The following is a 20,650-nucleotide window of genomic DNA, read 5'->3' as shown; positions in this document are numbered from 1 at the left end:
AGACAGATTCCAGAAGCTCAGAGAGTGGTAGCAAAAAGTATGTGCATCTCCTAAGTTCAATCAAAGGAATAGTAGGATATACTTTGTATTCACTTCTTTTTTTTCTCTCTTTCCTGTGTCTTTTGTTTTCTCTTGACACAAAGGAGGGTTATCTGTTTCATGCCCAACTGACATTGATCAAACAAATACTTAGTACATAATGGGTGCTCAATAAATAAATACTTCTAGAATGAATGAATGGACAATGGTTAGTATAGAGGTTTAGTGTCCTGGCTTTTAGTGTGAGGATTCACTCTGCCCTTTCTTAGCTGTAAGACCCCAGGCAGTTTACCTAACGTTAGTGTCTCAGTTTCCAGATCTACAAAATGGAGCTAATAATACTTGTTGAGGACTAAACAGGTTAATGAATGTAAAGAACCGACATAGTGTCTGAAATGTAGAAGGTAGCTTCCTACCTAACATTTATTGCCTCTAGCACCTGTGCTCCTGCCTACTGGGCAACACTTTCCCTCCTGACAACCCTGGTGGTGATGGTGGAGGTGATGGCAATTTCCTGAGGCCCTGAGAGATAAATTCAATAACATTTCAGAACACATCTCAAAATTTGTTACACTTTGCCTCTGTCAGAAGCCAGCATACCTAAAAGTTGAGAGTCTTCTGTTGAATCAGATAATATTTTCTAGTTTATATTCAGGACACAGAGAGGCTAGATGAATTTCCCAAGATCACACAGCTTGATGAGTATAGCTGAGATGATTCCTTGTTTACTGACTCCAAGTCTACTGCTCTCTTCCCCAAACTATTTAAAAGAGTGCTTCCTAAAGTAGCAAATTACAGTTATTATCCTCTGCATGTGATATTTTTATATCACCATTCACTTATTCATTCCCATAACAAATATGTTTTGACAACTATATGCATTTAAATATCAATTTGTCTAGCTACTTCCTATCCCTATAAAGCCAGTGTTCTTTCCTTCGTAACACCTATCAGTAGTTGTTATCTTACCTATTTTTTGTCTCCCTTTTTTTTTGACTGTGTGCCTTCACTAGGCCAGTAAAGTCCATGAGAGCTAAGACTCTTTCTCATTCAGCAATATAGCTGCAGCCCAAAAACAGTGCTAGCAGATCCCAGAAATTCCATATGTTACCTGAACAAATGATATAAATTTCCTCTAGATTTGGGGTATTCATTGATTCTTAAATTCTCGAGTGAACCACAATCATATAAAAGTATGTGATTACCACCGCTTTAAAATAATTTTGCTAACTTTCAACTGAAGGATCTGCTTCCCCCTTCTCTATTGAGGATCAGAGGGTCCCTTCTCCCCAACTTACATAGATGTCATGTAACCCCTCCCCTACTGGCTACCAGGCAGCTCTGAGCTATCTTGGGTTGTGCACATGAATTAAAGAAAGCTCATAATTTTGATGCATTAGGGCCCAGGGCGTGTTGGTTTCTCATTTCTAGCATCTGAACACTCGCCTTCTTCATTTCACCATTAAAATTCTATAAAATAATAATACCTGAATTTGAATTCTAAGTCTGTAATCTCCTTTCTTTCCTCTATAATAGTACAATGGTACATAACTTCTTTTATATCTACATGAGATCATATGCCTAATTTGAAGATTATTCTTTTCTTTAGGAAAAATGATTTTTCCATGCTTTATCTCATCTGATGCTAAAAACAACTTTTGGCGGGTTGAAGGAAAGATTAGTATCTTTCCTTTTCACAGTTGAGAAAAAAGATATGTCCCATGGGTGGTAAGAAGCACAGCCAGGGTTGAAACACGGCTTCTCATTTGATATTTAACAAAGATTTAATGAGCACCTACTGTGTTCCAGGCACCGTGCTGGGCTCTGGGAACAAAGCAGAGAACAGACAGAGCAGCTCTGGAGGCATCTTGGGCTCCTAAATCCAGTCCCTTTCTAATCTGAGAACTCTAGCCAAGGACAGAGACATTAAATCATAATCCAATAGATTTTTCATAAAAAAAATGCAACAATATTAAGGTGGCTTCTAAACAAATATCTCAAAGAGAATTAAAAGGCATTTTAACATCATTTCTGACAGAGTACAGTTAGTTTTGACATGATCAACTGAAGTATAGTCGTGACGCCTCGGAATAAAACGATCAGAAAGTTATCTGCATCTTTAGAAACATCACTCTCTTCTGCACAAGTGCATTAAAAGTACAGACAGCTGGAAGTTCCAATCCAGGGTGCTCTGTTTCTCTGCAGCCAGGGAGCAGTGATTTCCAGGCAGGCTCCAGACATTCAAGGCCACTCCTCTGCGGAGTCTCCACTATTGGGGCTGCTGGCTGCTGGGCCTGTCAGCGTTCCCTATTATTCTCCTGACAGACAAAAGAGAAACAGCATGTATTCCCTTCTGCCTATAAGAGTAGCAAGTAAAATGGTTTTGAGATTGTAAGAAATGTCGACTTAATTAGCTTTTTTTCTTCCAGGTAATAAGTGTTTTCTCCAAGGAATGCCCCAAATTAACAACACTGTTTGAAGTTTATATTTCCTTCTCTTTTCCCATTTAAGATTCACAGATGCAAAATTCATACTCAGAGATGATAAAAAATCTTCGTGGTTTATTGTTTTTGAATATAACAAGAGAACATTACCACAGTGAAGCTTAGAATCTGTTTCATCTGACATATGTTTTGAAATCTTCCGTTGAGAGGTATAGATCCTAGGTCCCCTAAACATTATAAATTATGGAAATCAGAAATATCTTCCCTGGGGCACCTGGGTGGCTCAGTCAGTTAAGCATCCGACTTCGGCTCAGGTCATGATCTCATGGTTTGTGAGTTCAAGCCCTGCATCCAGCTCTATGCTGACACCTCCTTGCTTTGGATTCTGTCTCCCTCTCCCTGTCCCTCCCCACTCACGCTCTATCTCTCTCTCTCTCAAAAATAAACATTAAAAAATTTTTTTAAAAAGAAATATCTTCCCTTATATCAGAAGTTCTTTACAGATGTTCTTCAGGTTGGTCTGTGAACTCTGTGAAATTATATGAAAAAAAAAAAAGCTTTTTTTTTTTGTATGTGCACTTTGTAAGTTTATGGTTTTTCAAGATTCTCTAAGGTAGCATATGAATCAAAACAGTTTGAGAATTCCTTTACAAAGTCTGTTGAGGTTTTAAACATTGTCAATTCATATAGAAGTAATTTCACTTCATTTTTAGATTTTTTTTCAAACTTGGCATCTTAAACCAAAATGTATAATCATTAAAGATAATGTTTTAAGAATATAAGATGCCTAGTTTACACAATCACATTTATTTCATTTGCACAATTTTGAGAAGTGTTTCTTGTCTCTGAAGAGCAGAAAGGACTATTCAACTATAACTCGATTTAATTTGACTCTGAGCATGTAGCTCCTGAACAGCTGACTGAAATGAAAATCTATAAAGCAGATCCTCTGTTCCCACTGTTCTGTTGTAATTTCAGTTTGTGGTCTAGCACAAGAGTGGAAGAGAGCTGAATCTCAACTGCCCATTATGTTGCTCTGGCAGTGGGACTGCTGGGCATTATCACTGAGCCCTTATGGGTACAGCCCTGTCCCAAGTCAATAAAAACAAGGGTCCCTGCCCTCCAGGCACTTGCCATCCAGTTGGGGAGACAAAATATGTGTTCAATATATATGCAACTTTTTCCAACAGGCCACTCTACAGACTGGAAAAACTAGACAATATATGCAAGATTTCACTGGAATATGAAGTCTCTATGGCTAATGCTGCCTTTGATTACATGTCTTCTTATTAATTTATAGATAGCTTGTAGCTGATTTATCAGTGTTGGTAATTTTTCAAAATCAGTCTATGAGAAATCAAGTTATTTTAAAAGATAAATTTTAGGACTAAATTTTTAAATGAACCACACAGATTTCTTTTATAAAAGGGGATTTTCCTAAATTTGAGTCTTCAGCAATCTGAGTAATTGGTCTTTCTGTCAGTCTTCTGATTACAGGTAGGTGAAGGAAGTTTTCTTTCCTATAAGACAGAAAAAAGAGAGAGAAATATATATATATATATACATATATATATATACATGAATGCACACATAAACTTATTTATACATACACATATATATGAAGTTCAGTAGAAGTTGCTATTTTGAAAATATTTATCAGAATAGGTGCATTAAAACTTGATAAGGTTTGTAAAATTTATAGAGGCATTCCCTTCAAGGCCTGATGTGAGTTATGAAATCTAATTTTGTTTTCATAGCTCTGTGATAAAATTTTATCAATGTTATAAAAAGGGGTCTTTACTAAGACTGACCGGAAATCTGAACTATCTGGCCAGGCAATAAAAACACATTCCTTAGCTGCAAAGTGTCAGACAAGCAAGGTGTAACTGAAATTGATCGATAAGTCTTCCTTTTACAGTTGAGTGCATTCACTTTACCTCATAGGATAATAGTTTTTTTTAATGGTTTTTCCATTAATATCAGACTTCAGTGTTAGTAAGAAACAAGAAAGACATAAAAGGGAGAGAGACATGCCATCAAGAAAGAATGCTGTGGTCTTTAATGGTAGAGCACTTGAGCTCAGAGGAAGTGCTTGTGTGGGTGAGGGGTGGGACATTTGTTTCTGACTGATATGGGTTGAATTGTGTCCCCCCCTCCAAAAAAAATTCATATATCAAAATCCTAGCCCTCAGTATCTCAGAATGTGTTCTTATTTGGAAATAGGGTCTTTGCAGATGTAATTAGTTAAGATGAGGTCATACTGGAGTAGGGTGGGCCCCTAACCCAATAAGACTGGTGTCTTTATAAAAGGGGGACATTTGGACAAGGATAGGCACACAGGGAGAATGTCATGTAAACAGGAAGGCAGAGATTGGGGTGATGATTCTACTCAAGGAACACCTAAGATTGCTTGGAAACCACCAGCTGCTGGGACAGAGGTATGGAACAGATCATTCCCTTGTACTCTAGAGACCAAACCTGCTGCCAACTTGATCTTGGACTTCTAGCTTCTAAAACTGTGAGACAATAAATTTCTGTTGTTTAAATCACCTAACTTGTGGTACTTTGCTACAGCAGCCTTAGCAACTAATACATAAGTGAATACAGCCATTGGGGTAGAGAGGTGAGACCCGAGATGATTTGCTATGTCCTGAAGAGTAGGTGAGGGCCGCTCCCATGCATATGGCAGTGCCCCACCTACCTTGGGTCAGGCATCCAAGTGTAGCTTACTTTGCCTAACTTAGTTGCCATCAGGGAAATCTCCCAAACAGGCAGTGACTAAACCACAGAATTACTCATTGAAGGCATCCAGTGAACTCAGTTTCATAATTCCTAATGCCAGTAACCTGCAATTTCTACAGGCTTTGAGGTTAGGCAAATCCAGGTCCAAATCCCAGTTCTGCCACTTATTGGCTGGTGGCTTTTTTGTTATTTATTATTATCATTATTTTAAAATTTTAATTCAAATATAGTTAACATACAATGTTATATTAGTTTCGGGTGTACAATATAGTGATTCAACAATTCCATACATCACCAGTGCTCATCACAAGTGCACTCCTTAATTCCCATCACCTATATCACCTACTCCACCCCCACCTGCTTTGGGCAAGGTATTTCGTCTCTCATAAGCTCAGCTTCCTCATTTGTATAATTCAAAAGTAGAAGTAGAGAAAATATCTACTTCCAAGAGTGCTCATGAGTATGGAGTTAAACAGATGACAACAACAGTGTACCAACATGGTACCTGGCATGTATAGACATTCTACCAGCATTAGTATCCTTCCCCTTCAACATTTATGATCTTATTGATCTGTATACCAAAAGACTTGTCCAACCGTGCAGGAGGCAAGACTCAATTCAGACCTTTGATACCAAGTCCAAAAATCTTTCCCCAGAAGGAACCATCTCCAGTCCTTGGCCACCACTAAGCTGTGCCGTGGCCTCCTCTGTTGCTCTAGTGAAATCTGGATTGGGCTTCTGAAGGTGACGATGATCTGGATGCAGGTTCTAGTGAACACCTGTAACAAGCCTTATCGAGGAGATGGATAGGTTTCCTGGGTCAGCTAGAATTCTAGCTGTTATAACTCTTGTTGTATCTCACTATGCAATCAGAATCAGACTTTAAAAGCTGAGTGGAAATGTAGAGATACAAGAGTCTACTTTCCTCGTTTTATAGAAGAGGAAGCAGCAGTTCAGATGGGCCTTCGGCCAGTTAGCATGGAATTGAATGGTCTAATGTTCTTTCCATTCTATTATGTTCCCAGTCATCACAGTGTTAGCCCAGGAATGGAAGGACCAGAATCGATCCAAGGCTATGTAAAATATTCTCAGAGTAAACCTTTGCCATTGAAGAGAAATGTGTCTTTAGTGGAATCAAGGTCTTTCCTAGCTCAATCATGCTTAGACCAAACAAGGTGAAAGTAGATTTCAAAATGGTGCTGCAACTGGCATTTAGTAAAGGGGTGGGGACCCGTCGGTGCTTTTTAGTACCTACTCTGGAGGAAACGAAGTTTGCTCATCTCAGCCCCAGCACCTAGCAGCCCCTGAGGGAGCCCATGGCTGTTTCAGAGCAAGCAGAAGAGGCGAGGAGCAGTGACCCTTGTTTGGAAATCTCCTAAGTTGGCTGACTCCCATTTACATGCTGTTTCTGGCAACAGAGATCAGTCTGGGTCACTTCTATGTCACTGAGTAAATATGCTGGAAATTATTACTATTTCAGACAAATGTTTAACTATTCTCAGATTATCTATGACACCACAGGCCAAAGTCACAGCAATCTAACCTGGGAGTGAGTTTACTTTACTTTGTGATTTATGGAATGAGAATTCTAGGCGCTCTATGGGACTAATTTAATACGAAACATTCAGATGTCTGTCTTATAATGCCATTCATCTTTCCTTAGCCTGCCTGCACCAGGGGGCATGTGGTTCAGAGAGCAGGCTCTCCCTTCTCAGCCACAAATCATCACACTTGTGAAAGGGGGTGACGGGTCTTCTCTTCCAAGTCAGTCTGCCTGTGGCAAAGGCAGCCGAGCAGTTAAGGATGCATTTGGGCACTGATGACAGAAGAGTGTTTTCTATTCCACCAGACTTTAGGAGCGTTTTGAAAGTTACGGCTGGCAAAGAAGGGATGATGATCAACCTTGCTTTGGTTTGTCTTAAGATGAAGGAAATGGAGTCAAGCTACACTGTCTTATCAACAAGTACAAGATTTGCTTTATAAGAAGTTTATGTGATATTTTATGGATTGATGTGGCAATGCATGTCTTGGCTCAGGCTGCTACAACTAAGTATCATAGGCTTATAAACAATAGAAATTTATTTCTCACATGTCTGGAGCCAGGATGTGTGAGATCAGAGTGCCAGCATGGTCACATTCTGGTGAGAGCCCTCTTCTGGGTTGTAGACTACTGACTTCTCATTTTATCTTCATAGGACAGAAAGCAGAGCAGATGAAGGAAACTCTTCTGTGACTTTTACAAGGGCACAAATTCCATTCATGAGGGCTCCCTCCTTATGACTTCATCTGCTCCTAATTACCTCCTAATACCATCATATTGAGGCACGGGATTTCAACTCATGAACTTTGCGAGGGGGCACTCAGTCCAAAGCAGTGCATATGAGAAGAAAGTTCTACAAAAAGTCAAACTCCGCTTCAATGTGTATATTAAAAATCATGTTTTTGGGGCGTCTGGATGGCTCAGTTGGTTAAGCATCTAACTTCGGCTCATGTCATGATCTCATGGTTCAGGAGTTCGAGCCCCACGTTGGGCTCTGTGTTGACAGTTCAGAGACTAGAGCCTATTTCAGATTCTGTGTCTCCTTCTCTCTCTCTCTGCCCCTCCCCCACTCACATGCTGTCTCTCTCTCAAAAAGAAATAAACTTTAAGATTTTTTTTTTTAAAAAGCAGGTTTTTAACCAATCGATTACTCTAAATCTTACATTCATTCAACAAATATTCTTTAATGCCTGCTGTATAGCAGGAGATATTCAGTCTCTGGGAACACAGATGTGAACAAGCCTGGCTTACTTTCAAGGAGCTTAGAAACCAGTGGGAGAAAAAATACATCAACAGTAATAAGTGATAAGCAAAGGGGGCAGAGGGAGCACATGGAAGGAAGTTTCTAATAGAGATGGGTGTGGGGAGTGATAAAGAATGATTCCCCAAAAAAGCTGTAGGAGGAGAATGGACAAAGGTATGGAAGTAAGAGGAAAGACATAATTTGGGGGCAACTGAGGGAATGTTTAGGAGGAGTCGGGTGCAGATCTCCGTGAGCAAAGAGTGAGAAAACAGAGGCTGCAGGGCGAGTTGGACATAATATTCCCAAGGGCAATGAGTACCTTGGGGAGGAGTGTGCTCTTTACTTTCATGATTAGGGTTGGGGGGGGGGGGTGGCGGGTGGAAATTTTAAGGTTTTAAGCAAGAGCGTAACATGATATGATTTTCATTTTCGAAAGATCATTCTGGCTATGACATGGATAAAGAATTGGAGAGGAGGGGGTTACCTAGGTGGCTCAGTCGGTTAAGCATCCAACTCTTGATTTCAGCTCAGGCTATGATCTCAAGGTTCATAAGCTCGAACCCCACATCAGGCTCTGCACTGACAGTGTGGAGTCTGTTTGGGATTCTCTCTCTTTCTCTCTCTCTCTCTTTTGCTCTCAAAATAAATAAATAAACTTAAAAAAAAAGAATTGGAGAGGAGGAAGCCTGGGGCTGTACAACGACTGGTTAAAAAATCATCAGGATTATCCATGTGAGCAACGCAGTGGCCTAAAGTAAAATAATGTAAGTAAGCAACTTCGAAAGACTTAAAAATCCCACAAATGAATCCCTTTTCCCTTCACAACAACACTTGGAAATTGGTGTAATGAAAATTGTCCTTTGTTGTTGAGTCATTCATTTCCTGAGCAAAGAACTGGAGTGCAGGGTCCTGGAGTACTGTTACGTGCAGCTGCTGCCTTCTGCCTCATGGCTGGTGAGAGCTCCTCTCTCCAAAGCCTCTTAAATACACAGCTTTAGCTCCATATAGAGTTTGGCCCATATCAACTTTTTCATGGGAACTAGGCATTATCTAGCAGATAATACTACTCCATGGGTGTCCTGGAGCACAACAAGGATTTATGACTCAAACACAGCAGACCCCTGTCAAGCCCACTAAGCAGAACTCACATTTCAACACTGAGAAAGTTGCTAGCCAGGTTCGCCTTGCAGAGTGAAGAGAGGGAGAGAAATCATAATAAAAATTAAAATCCACAGTGGAATTCAGCCTATCAAAATGATTTCATGAAACAAGAGGCAAGGCAAGGTCTGATAAGGGTTTGGCATTCTGAATTGATTTGGAAAAATTGCCTGGATGCCCAAGTGCCTTGAGTTTTGGGTGCCAGGGTATCCTGGCAAGATCCACTTCCTCAAACAGACTTGATTGTATTCAGAAGTGTAACTTGTGAGTCCAGCTGGTATCCATCCTGATACTGTAACTGAAGTCACAGATTCCAACCTCAAGTTTGTGTTGCCTGTATAGCAAAGATCACCCTGTCAAAGGCCAATTTTGAGGAGGTACCCAAGGGAAAGCCTCTCAATGACTAAAGAGAAATAGTGACAGCCTAGATAATCCCATTGCTAATTTCATCCCTCAGTGGTGAAGAGAGAAAAGGAGCATAACAATGGCAGAACTATGGTCGATACTGAAAATGCCACGGAGCCCTGAATGCCAGCCATGTCCACAGCTTCCTGAGGAATTCAACCCACACTGTTGCTTAAACAGGCAAGCTGTGCTTTGTATCATGTAATCCCTGACGTCCCAATCTAAAGGAATGAGTAAAAGGCAGCTATTGGCTGACCTCCAGCCATTTAGTCTTCCATTAGAAGACACAATGAAAGTAATTCAGATGGTAGAGTGGCTCTGGAGCCAAAAGAAATATAAAGAGAAGGCAGGAAACAGGAGCCTCAAAGCAGCAGAGGCCATGAACAGGCAAGTGAGCATCTCAGTGTAGAGAAGAGCCTGCAAAGAAGTAGAAAATTCACAGCAGAAGAAAGAAGACCAAGAAACAATGAAGTCAAGAGCAGGAATGGCAGATTACTGGGTGGCCATTTGGACAAAGATAGGTCACGCGTTTTTTTTTTAATTTTAATTTTTTGACAGCATGTGTTCATGAGCGTGCACATGGGGAAGGAAAGAGGGGAGGGAGAGAGAGAAAATTCCAAGTGGGCTCCATGCTCAGCATGGAGCCCCGTGTGGAGCTTGATCCCACAACCCTGGGATCATGACCTGACTTGAAATCAAGAGTCAGACACTCAACAGACTGAGCCACCCAGGTGCACCCATGCATCTCGAACAGAGACCACCATGAAGATTGTGTGTCGGGCTTCCCTGTGCACTCTCACTTCCTTGTTAATCCTTCCAACAAACCTCCACCACTGGAGGTAAATTGAGTATGTCTCTGTAATTTGTAACCTAAGTAAGCTTAATTTATTATACAATGTCTAATCATCTTTAATGTTAACTTCCTTTTAATCACTTCCCACTGCGCTCAGAAAAGAAAAATCCAAACTCCTTAACATGACTTATAAGGCTGTCCACAATCTGGTTCATGCCCACACCTCTCACCTCACCTTGTGCCTATTAATCCAACATTCTAGGCCTCTGCACTATCCAAGTAGCACCATACCTTTGCATGCCCAGCAGCCAGAACAGAACAGAGAGTGCCTGGCTATATATATATATATATATATATATATATATATGAATTTGCTCTTTGAAAAACTAATTTTCTTTGTATTTTCTGTCTTCTAAGGAAAATGTCTCCCAGCCTATACGGATTTCAATTAGGGAACAAGAGAACTATCTTAAAAATTAGTTTTTCTAAGAGCACTTATTATTGAACTGAAATAATATCCTGTGGAATTTCACACTCTTAGACGAGCCTGCCAGGGATGTCGGTGGCTCAGCCTTCCGCATTAACTAGACTTAGAGCAAACATAAAGAGGTTTGGCCTCCCCACCAATAAGCAGCTCCTTCAGTGGGGAAAGGTCACTTCGGCAAATAGGACCCCATCCTTGTTCTAAAGTGCTCTCTCTTTGTACATACAAAAATGCAGAAGAAGACTCAAGAGGCTTGCTATTCGTCCCCACCCCCAAAATTACTCTGCCCCTCGATGTGTGCACCATAGCACTGACATTATTCCCGCGACCTTTAAAATAGCAAGATGTTATCAGCACTGAAGGCAGCTTAATTAACATGGGAAGCTTCACTACCTCAGACTCACTTGTGTTGCCTCTAATGTCTGGGTCCTGGTTACACTCTCTGGGTGGTTAGTCTTGACCCAAGATTATTTCCATTATTTCGTAAGGAAGTAGTGATAAGAAAACAGGAGGACATTCAGATTAAAGCCCTCACTCACACAGCAAGTGCTTCTTTGCCTTCATCCTCTGGTGTTCTTGACACTGGTCCTTGGCTTGAGCCACGCCCAGCTGACACAGAAGTCCTGGCCAAGTTTCTCCCGGTGTGGTCAGCCAACTGCTCTCCATCCCTGGGGCCTATTAAGTGCAGACTTCCTGACCCACCTCAGGCATACAGAATAAGAACCTCTGTGATCAGCCTGACACTGGGCTTTATCAAGCTCTCCAGGTCATTCTTGTGCACATTAAACTTTGAGAATCATACTAAGGAAGCATCCCTGCTGATCCACAAATTGCTCTAGAAAGGATTGTTTTAAAATAAAAGATGGAATTCAAGGGCCCTTAGATGAGAAAAGCAGGGAAGACTGAGGAGAGAACAACAGGCAACGAGAAAGAAGAAAGGAAGGAAGAATGGAAAGAAGTGGAAATGAAGAGAGAGAGATGCAATCAAATCTCATCTTTTTGGGGGCACCAACCCTAGGAGATTCCCTCCTCTCTTCCTTTCCGGTCTAGCACAGTCTGCAGGGTCATTTATGCCTTTTGGAATTTTTTTTTAAACCCAGCTGCTGCTGGTGGTATGGAGAGTCTGACTGCCCAGCTATCTCAGTTGGTCTGACACAGGTGACATTCAAAACTTCTAGGATGGAAAAGCCAGGACCTAATGGATCCAGTGATTGACTGAAACTTATATCTACAGGACTACAGCAGACGATGAGTGATTGCACATCCAATTCAGAATCACCATTGTACTTGCCATATAAATATAATTTTCCATCTTGTTTCTTTCTCCCTCCCCCAACCCAGCTGCAGCATGGGCAGAAGCACTTCCTCTCCCCTCATATATTTCTATTTGCACGTATGGTACAGGGTGACAGTCTATTGATAGTTTATATTACAGACTCACAGAATTAGAAAATACTATAGCTGGCAGCAGACACCCACCACACAGCCATGTTATACAGTTGGGCCATTTGCTCCCATCAGCACTTAACCTGAATGGCAGTCTTTGTCCACCTTCTTTGTAGTTGCTAAGGCCAAGCGGCCCAAGCCGTGCCACTTATGCAGAATTTTAGTTCACTGCATTGAAAAGAAAACGGCTGTTCTTTCTGCCCACCTAGCCTTAGGAGGGGTTGAAATGTGCTCAGAGGCAAGAGGGAACTGGAGCCATTGGTTTAATAAAAACAATTGAGGATCACCAATGGGTCCAAATTCCATTTAACTGAGGACATTTGCATCTGATTTGTGATGACCTAGAATAACACAGATCTGTGGGTTTTGATTGCTCTCTTCCAAATGATGCCAGAAAGAAAAAAATAAAACAAAAAAAGCTGCTGCCTCGGTGAATCACAAATCTCAATGACACTCAGCACACCTGGGCTATTATTAAAGATTAGTTCATAAACACAGCAATAGCCACTAGCTACAATTTCTAAGTGATTCTTTGGTAAAGGGAACAAATTTATCTTTACCTTTTTGTTGTTTTTTGCTTTGCTTTCTTAATCCACACACACACACAAATTTAGTTACTAAGAAAATCAAGAGAGAAATGGAAATTCAGGTTATTGCTCTACAAAATGACCTTTGCATTTTGAATCATTACTAATGTGTCCTGTTTTGCAAAACTGACATAAGTACCCAGATAGATGTTTCTTATTTATAAAACACTTCCAGTTAATCTCAAAATGTTTGTCAAACTTTCAGGCATGTTACTTTTAGTCACCTGGCTTAGAAACATGCAATTTCACCCCAACACTTCATCAGGCAACAAAAGCTAGGGATGGGGCAAAAATATCCAGAAAAGTCCTCCTGAGGACAATCACAAATGCTGGTACACTGTTGATTAACATCTGGATCACCTTAAGGGTGTTTTGTGAACCAGCAGGAAATAAATTTCGAGAAGGCCATGGACTGGAGGATGGTTGTTTTAGTATTTAATAATAAATGGTTTCCAGTTGATAGGAAAATATTGAAATGTGACTTATATATACGAAGCTGATTCAAATTTGATAAACATGTCCCCAAAGGAAATTACTGGGTTTATTAAAAGCCTAGGAAGGCTGAACAGAATTGCAATAGTCTTATCCTATAGTCCTTGCCGAGGTGGAGTAACCGCTCCCCAGTCCACCTTCTGGCCAACTAAGAAGGAAGGTCAATAATAAGGAAAGAGCAGGGCTGTTCTCAGTCTTCGTTAAAAGTAGCTATGAACTGCCAAGCTACTCTGTGCAAGCCGTCGTCCACAAAGTAAGTGTCACTGCCTTGCTGGTAAAATGTGATGTGTTGATGACTGTTATATTACATCTAAAATCCCATTTACTGGTAATAGAAAAGTTCAGTTAAAGAGTTTTGCCTTATGTCTCCTGGTGCTTGATAGAGCGTTGTGTGATATTGCCAATTTTCGCTTCAGGCGTATTCACATGCAACAGTGAAAACTTCACAAGAATTTGCACATTTGATCCAGGGTGAAATCATGCCATTTTCATAGCAAATCAACTTTTCTTTGGCAGAAAAATGATAGGTACTTTTGCACCTAGAGAAATGCCTTTGTTTTCAAGGAATTTTGAAAAAATAAAAAATGAAAAGTTCTGTGTCTATGGGAATTGTGATCCAATCATTCTAAGCAGAAGCCCAGCAGGTAAGAATCCTGTTGTCCCGCTTTCTGACCTGGAGCATGTTCCTTGACCTTTCTTATTTTGACTTTCTTGTTAAAAAAAGAAAAAGAAAAATGGGGGTCACATGCAATCTTTTTTCCTATGTGTCACAAAGCTGTTCTGGGATGCCTTCACATCTCTAACATCGTACAACAGTGTCTGCAAAAGGGCAAATTGCTGTGGATGTAACATGTGAAATTTCACCTCAATGTGCTCTCCTTTTAGTGGTGTTGGAAGCAGCAGGAATTTATTCATGCAGCCCCACTGATTTGCAGACTGGGAGTAAATACTAGGCCTTTTGCAATGATTACCAAGAGCCCCCTTCAGTAGACATGATCTACTGCATTACATTAAAGTGGTGGATTGAGGAGGGAGCCAGCTGAGCCCTTCTGTACACACCTAGCCAGGTTGCAATTTATATTCAGACAGAGCTGTGAGTGGCTTTCAAAGCAAGAGAGAGAAGAACATTTCTCTTGAAATTTTCTGCCAGGACCGTAAACCAAACTCTGATTTGTCACTGCTATTAAAAAAAAGAGAGAGAGAGAGAGAGAGATTCTTTCTTCATTGCAGGAAGAAATTAATAGGTAAGTTTTTCTCTTCCTGTAGTATTGCTACTTAAGATTGCTGAGGATCTCCCTTGATGCCTTAAAAAGAAATCCTCACGTGACTTTTCTTTTTAACAGTGCATACAACCTTTCTCTAAGTTCTGAGGACTGAGGACTGAGGACACAGTCTACGGCTTTCGGTTACTGAGCTTAGTCCGGAATAGCCAGCTTCATTTTTGTGAACAACATGTAGCTGTGCCCCATAAAGACTGCTGCTTGCTACCACAGGCCAAACTGAAGGGAAACTGGAGAAGGAGACATTGATTCATGTGCTGTTCAGTGGCCACCAGCCGTTTCATTTTTATTCAGTAAATGCAGGATTTTAACACAGAAAATAAGGTGGTTGAACCAGAAAAATGTCAGTTTGGGTCAAATTTAGTGTTAGATGGTCAAACAACCTATTTTATTACCAAATTACACACACACACACACACACATAATACTTGACCCCACAAAATTATATATATAAATACACACACAATATATATAGACACATAAAATATTACTTGACCCCACCAAATTATTTTTAAATAATAATAATAGTAGTTTCCCTTTTTTTTCTGAGAGAAAACACATCTAAGATAGTTATTTTACTGGCATTATTTTGTCTAGGTTTGTTGCCTTTCCAAGAACACATTTGAGGCAGCAAATGCCATTCTATGCAAGATGTAGAGGGTAGCAACTTTTTTAAAAGATACTATACAAAATTAAAAAGGATAAGTAATTGTTATGTCATAGAAAGCATATGAGCATATGAGTGTGTACACATATGTTACCCCAGCAAAATACAGCACAAAATATGATGGCTCTGATAGAAATGAACTGTGTGGCTGTACCGGAAATTGCAGCTTTTCAGATCGTGACACCACAATGTTTGTGGCTTGAGGGCCCTGCTGCCTTCGGATTCTGGCATAATTTGCTCTGATCTCCATCAGTTGCTTTAATTCTGTTAAAAAGATTATTTTGAGAGACATGTCAATGTATTTATAGAAAGTAATTAAAAGTCCAAGATGATGAAAAACTCAAAAATCCTTCAGAAATCCTTGACTCCCACACTGGACTCTCTCATTACACACTTGACTTGCTTATCACATCAGACACGTGCTAACATTCTCTGGATTTCTACAGAATGGCAGTTCTGGAGAGGGCTTCCTTCCAGGCTTTGTAAAAAGCCTGAATTGGAGGCTAACCTGGGAGTGGTCTAGAAATTGAACCCACTGAAAAGACAGTAAACACAGCAGTGAGAACAGTGCTCCAAGTTGATGACAAATGGCATAAAGCACTCTTTTACTTTCGTTGGGGGGGTCTGTGTGAAAGAAACCATTCTAACAGCGTATGATTTGTTTTGCCAAAACAAATCTATTTTTCAAAAACCCAGTGTGATTCTTGATGACTTTCACATGATAAATGTTTTTATATTACAGTACATAAAATAAGTTATTGTAGAGTGTTTACTTTTTTGAAACTCCCAGACTGCCTTATTTTCTACCATATACTTAAGCCAGTAGGCCACAGCAAAATTTTGAGTGTAATGATTGTTTAAGTGTACGTTCATAAGTATATCTGCCTATATAGAGATATAGAGATATATAGATAGATAGATATAGATAGATATAGATATAGATATAGATATAGATATAGATACACTAGTGGCATTTCTTTCTTTTTTTAAAGCATTCTGAGTATTTAATAATATATTCTACTTAATGATTATTTCTAACTTAATTATTTCAGGAAAAACAATAAATGGCAACTTATATATAGTAAAATAAGTTTCTAAAGAACACTTAAATTAAACTCCGCTATCAGTTAGGTTTCCTAGAAAATACATCACCCTTTGAGACACTTAGACAATTGGGAAAAACCACTAATCTCTTCATCATGAAGGTGAAAATATGAAGATGAAGTATGGGAACCTACGTCCAGAGGAAAAGAATCAACTTTCACACCATAGTGATCTATGTGGATATACATAATTGATGATGCAAAAAAGAAAAATGTTTGTCTACATAGCCTTGTCAAAGGTCCAGAGAACTAACATGGAGAAACTGGTAGGGAAAGTAACATTTGCATTTCCTGTTTTCTCTCTTTCCTTCAGCTTTTACGGGTAACAAGCTTGCTTCTGGGAAGGGGCCCTACATTTCTCTCTGTGTTTTGGATACCTGTTTGGCCAGGTTGCCCTAGCTTTATTTCTCATAAAGGCCCAATGAACACAGTGAAGCCAGGAGGATAGGGGCCAGGTAACAGAAGACAATCCCAAGAGTATGAAAGATTGAGCATAAACAATGAAGAAACTGGAAAAGTACCTTCTACTGTACCACTCGTTTGTTTACTATTCAAGTGCACTGTAATATTTCAAGTGTGTTCATATACTTAATTAGATCAAAAACTCTTTCAGGGAAGGAACCCTGGCTTATATTTCTTTTACAGGGCTGTGCAGTTTGTGAACACAGAAAGCTATCAGCTAATACTAATGACAAGAACCCCAAATTATTCTTCTAAGTAACCACATAGTGGGGTCTCCAAGAGCTGGGGTGAGAGGTAATAGTGAGTGATAGGGACAGGGGCATACAAAGAATACGATTGAAACCTCTTCCTCGATGTTGGGTGGTGCTGGAGGAATATTTGTGGAATACCTCAGAACAGTGATAGGCATCCCAATAAATCCTTGTCTTCCTGCATTTCAGTCTTCATTCCTATACTTTTGTTCTAGGCTAAATGTAAAGATATGATTGCAACTGTTTTAAAAGTTTTTGGTTTGTGTACCTTACATATAATAATAATAATTTTATGGTGACTTTAAAAAGAAATAATCTAGTATTACTTATTTTAGGGATCCCAGGTAATTCATTTCCTAATGTTTTGATTTCCTTTAAAGTGATATCATGTTCTTCAGAATTCCTGAAAATTATGCCTTTGTTAATGTATAGCTAACCCCTGCAAGGGGCTTTAAATTCCTCAGGCTGGGACACCTGGATGGCTTAGTCGGTTGAGTGTCCGACTTCAGCTCAGGTCATGATCTCACAGTTCGTGAGTTTGAGCTTCGCGTTGGGCTCTGTGCTACCTGCTTCAGATCCTGTGTCTCCCTCTCTCTCTGTGGTCCCTCCCCAACTCATGCTCTGTCTCTCTCTCTCTCAAAAAATAAACATTAGAAAAAAATTTTTAAAAATTCTTCAGGCAAACAGGATTAAGAGCAAGAATTGGTTTAATAACATATATGTATTCTTTTCCATTGGTATCACTTAGAAAAGAAAATTAGCAAAGAATAGATAAAATAATAAAATGAGCATATATTTACTTACTACTAAAAAAAAGAGTTCTGCAAACTGTAGTCGCTATTTAATAAGCCATTAAGTTTTAAATAACTTGAAAGTAGGAAGTCAACAGAGCCTCACTTTCCTCAGGGTTCATGCTAAGGGAATACCTTCAAATGAGGCCATTTAGAATTTCTGCAAATAAGCCCCTTGGATAAGGCTCAAGACTAACAGAACTCTGATTGAATTCTTGAGTGCAAATGGTGTCAACAGTGAATTTCCAGAACAGAAGTATAACTGGAGTAGAAAAGGGTGGATCCAGAAGATAATTATTAAAAATCATCATGATGGGATATAAAATTCAGAAAGTAAGCTCTTTGACGAAAAGACAAGATGGTTTAATTCTTCAAAAACTTGATGGAAAAGAAACTGTCACCCATACTCTTTTGGGTTATAAAGCCACGTCCTGTGGATACGCAGATGACCATGTCTCTCTCTATGTCATCCCACGAGTAAATTGGTTCTCCATCCGGGGTGTGCAGTGTTCTGGCTGGGTGGACCATTTTGAGACGAGAGGAACAGTCATCCAGCAGCTGAAATACAAAGGGACAGAGATATTAGAATATGAAACGTCACAACATTATGAAGTCTTAAAGAATCAACTCCTTTAGGAGAACTATTCTCCCAGTTTGAATATTTATTTTACTTGTGGTTATTAGAGAGTTATAGAAGGAAAAATAGCATATAAAATGTTTCCAAATATGGGAAAAATAGCATATAAAATGTTTCCAAAGTGCTTTCACAATGAGGAACTTCTGTGCTCTTACTGGATTTTTTCCTTGTGGTTCTCTATTTTCCCATGTGGAAGAAGGCTTCTTGCTGCTTAAGAAATGCCTAAATATGAAAGGCCCTTGCTTGAGAATCTTAACTTGTCACAATAGCTGAAAATATTTTTTTTTCAACAAGCAAGAAACTAGAAGACAAAAGCACTGACCCAGAAGTGAGGAGACCCGGGCCTTCGGCCTCTTCTGACCTCAGACCAGTCAGGCAACCTCTCTATGAAAACAGTATCTTCAACTATAAAATCAAAGTTTTGGTTTAAGACCTCTTTGATTCTATGATTAGAAAGTCTTCTTTTTCTTTTTAACTTGAAAAATTTAAAAGTGATCTGTAAGGGCCTTAGTCAGTTTTTCTCAGTTTTCCTAGAAATATTCATAAAAATACATGTACAGATGCAGAGTGTCAACAGTATTAGAAAGATTAGTCAACATGTTGCCAGACCCCTAAGGGCAATTCCATGAAAGTGTGAATAAGACTTTAAGACGGAATAATAAAAGCAAGTAAGGGGAAAATTAGAGGTTTCTACACACTTGAGTGCATGATTTTTACCTAACACTTGTTCCTCCAAAATGCAGGAGCCAGGTCCACATGAGCCCTAAATCATAACCAATACATCCAATTTTTTTTTTTTTTTTGAGAGAGAGAGAGCACATGATCAGGGAAGGGGCAAAGGAAGAGAAAGAGAGAGATAAGCAGGCTCCATGTTCAGTGTAGAGCCCAATGTGGGGCTTGATCTCATGAACCATGAGATGATAACCTGAGCCAAAATCAAGAATCAGACACTCAATCGATTGAGCCACCCAGGTGCCCCACAACCAATACTTCTTTTTATAGATCTATTTAGGGACTACAACTCACAACAATGTAGCCTGGCAGGGAGCAGAACTAGGCACATAATGACATCTTGTATATGGGAAATGAATCAATAATATGAAGCAAGACAAGACAGTGATGAAACAATGCAATTGGAAAGTGCAGTTTTCACACCCACTACTTTGGGTAAGGGATGAATGAATTGAATTGAATAATAATTAAAATTACCCAAGAATACATTCCCTTCTGTAGATAGAATAGAGCAGTGGGAGAGTATTCTTACCTACCCCTCCTGCTAGGCAACGGCCAGTCAGCAGCAATTTGACTCAATACTGAGCATATGAACCAGCTCTGTGACTTGAGATCTAGGAGAGGATCCTGAGAGATCCCAAGTAAAAATGTACGGGAAACAAAGAGAACTAATCTATCCTGTCTTCTGTCAAAAGATCTCTCCTTGTACAAGGAGGCATAGATAAAAAAAATTAACAACAGCAACTATATGAGGCTTATGAAAGTATTCTACAACATAGAAAACTCTTATGTTTTACACAGTCCTCAAGGTGAAGATTTAGAAAAAGATTTACAGCAGAAATACATTTTAGAGAATATCTGTATTGGGTTTTCCCCAAATTCAATAAAATTTGACTTCCATAAACACACACACACACACATACACACAAACACACACAGAAATGAGATGACAGCAATTTAAAGAAAAGAAGTATTGATGAGATGCGGCAGAGATGATGATGATGATGATGATGATGATGATGATGATAATGACGACGAAGGTAACAATAATAGCAGTTAACATTTATTGGGACATTTCTATGGGATAGAAACTTTTCTAAAAGTTTCTAAGGACAATCTGGTTTCATTCTATGGAAATAATTATTATCTTCCTTTTATTGATGACAAAAATGGAGAACAGAGGTTAAATATCTTAACTCCGATCACACAGCTAGTAAGAGAAGGAACAGTGTTTCAAACTAGGGTAAGTAGAGAGCTAAATGAAAAGAGGAGAGAAGGTAAGGAAATAAAAGACTCAGTAGTAGAATTAAAATCTGTTTTGAAAACAGAAGAAAAGCAGACTGAATATTATAGA

At 39.4% G+C, this 20,650-nt stretch overlaps 1 protein-coding gene across 2 annotated transcripts in view; it reads right to left on the bottom strand.

Moving 5' to 3' along the window:
- Positions 1-1,804: 1,804 nt before the first annotated feature.
- Positions 1,805-20,650, bottom strand: part of DCDC1 (doublecortin domain containing 1) — a 485,161-nt gene continuing 466,315 nt past the window's right edge. For both annotated transcript variants that reach the window (XM_053899858.1, XM_053899859.1), the window contains 3 exons: positions 18,335-18,485; positions 15,475-15,584; positions 1,805-4,003 (listed from right to left, as the gene is read on the bottom strand). In XM_053899858.1, the coding sequence (XP_053755833.1) occupies positions 3,935-4,003; positions 15,475-15,584; positions 18,335-18,485 (330 nt within the window). In that variant the 3' untranslated portion in view covers positions 1,805-3,934. The remainder of the gene's footprint in view (positions 4,004-15,474; positions 15,585-18,334; positions 18,486-20,650) is intronic.

Source organism: Panthera pardus, unplaced genomic scaffold, assembly GCF_024362965.1.
Source record: "Panthera pardus isolate Hobbes unplaced genomic scaffold, ASM2436296v1 HiC_scaffold_12, whole genome shotgun sequence".
Taxonomy (NCBI): domain Eukaryota; kingdom Metazoa; phylum Chordata; class Mammalia; order Carnivora; family Felidae; genus Panthera; species Panthera pardus.
This window is presented reverse-complemented; position numbering and strand designations above follow the sequence as displayed.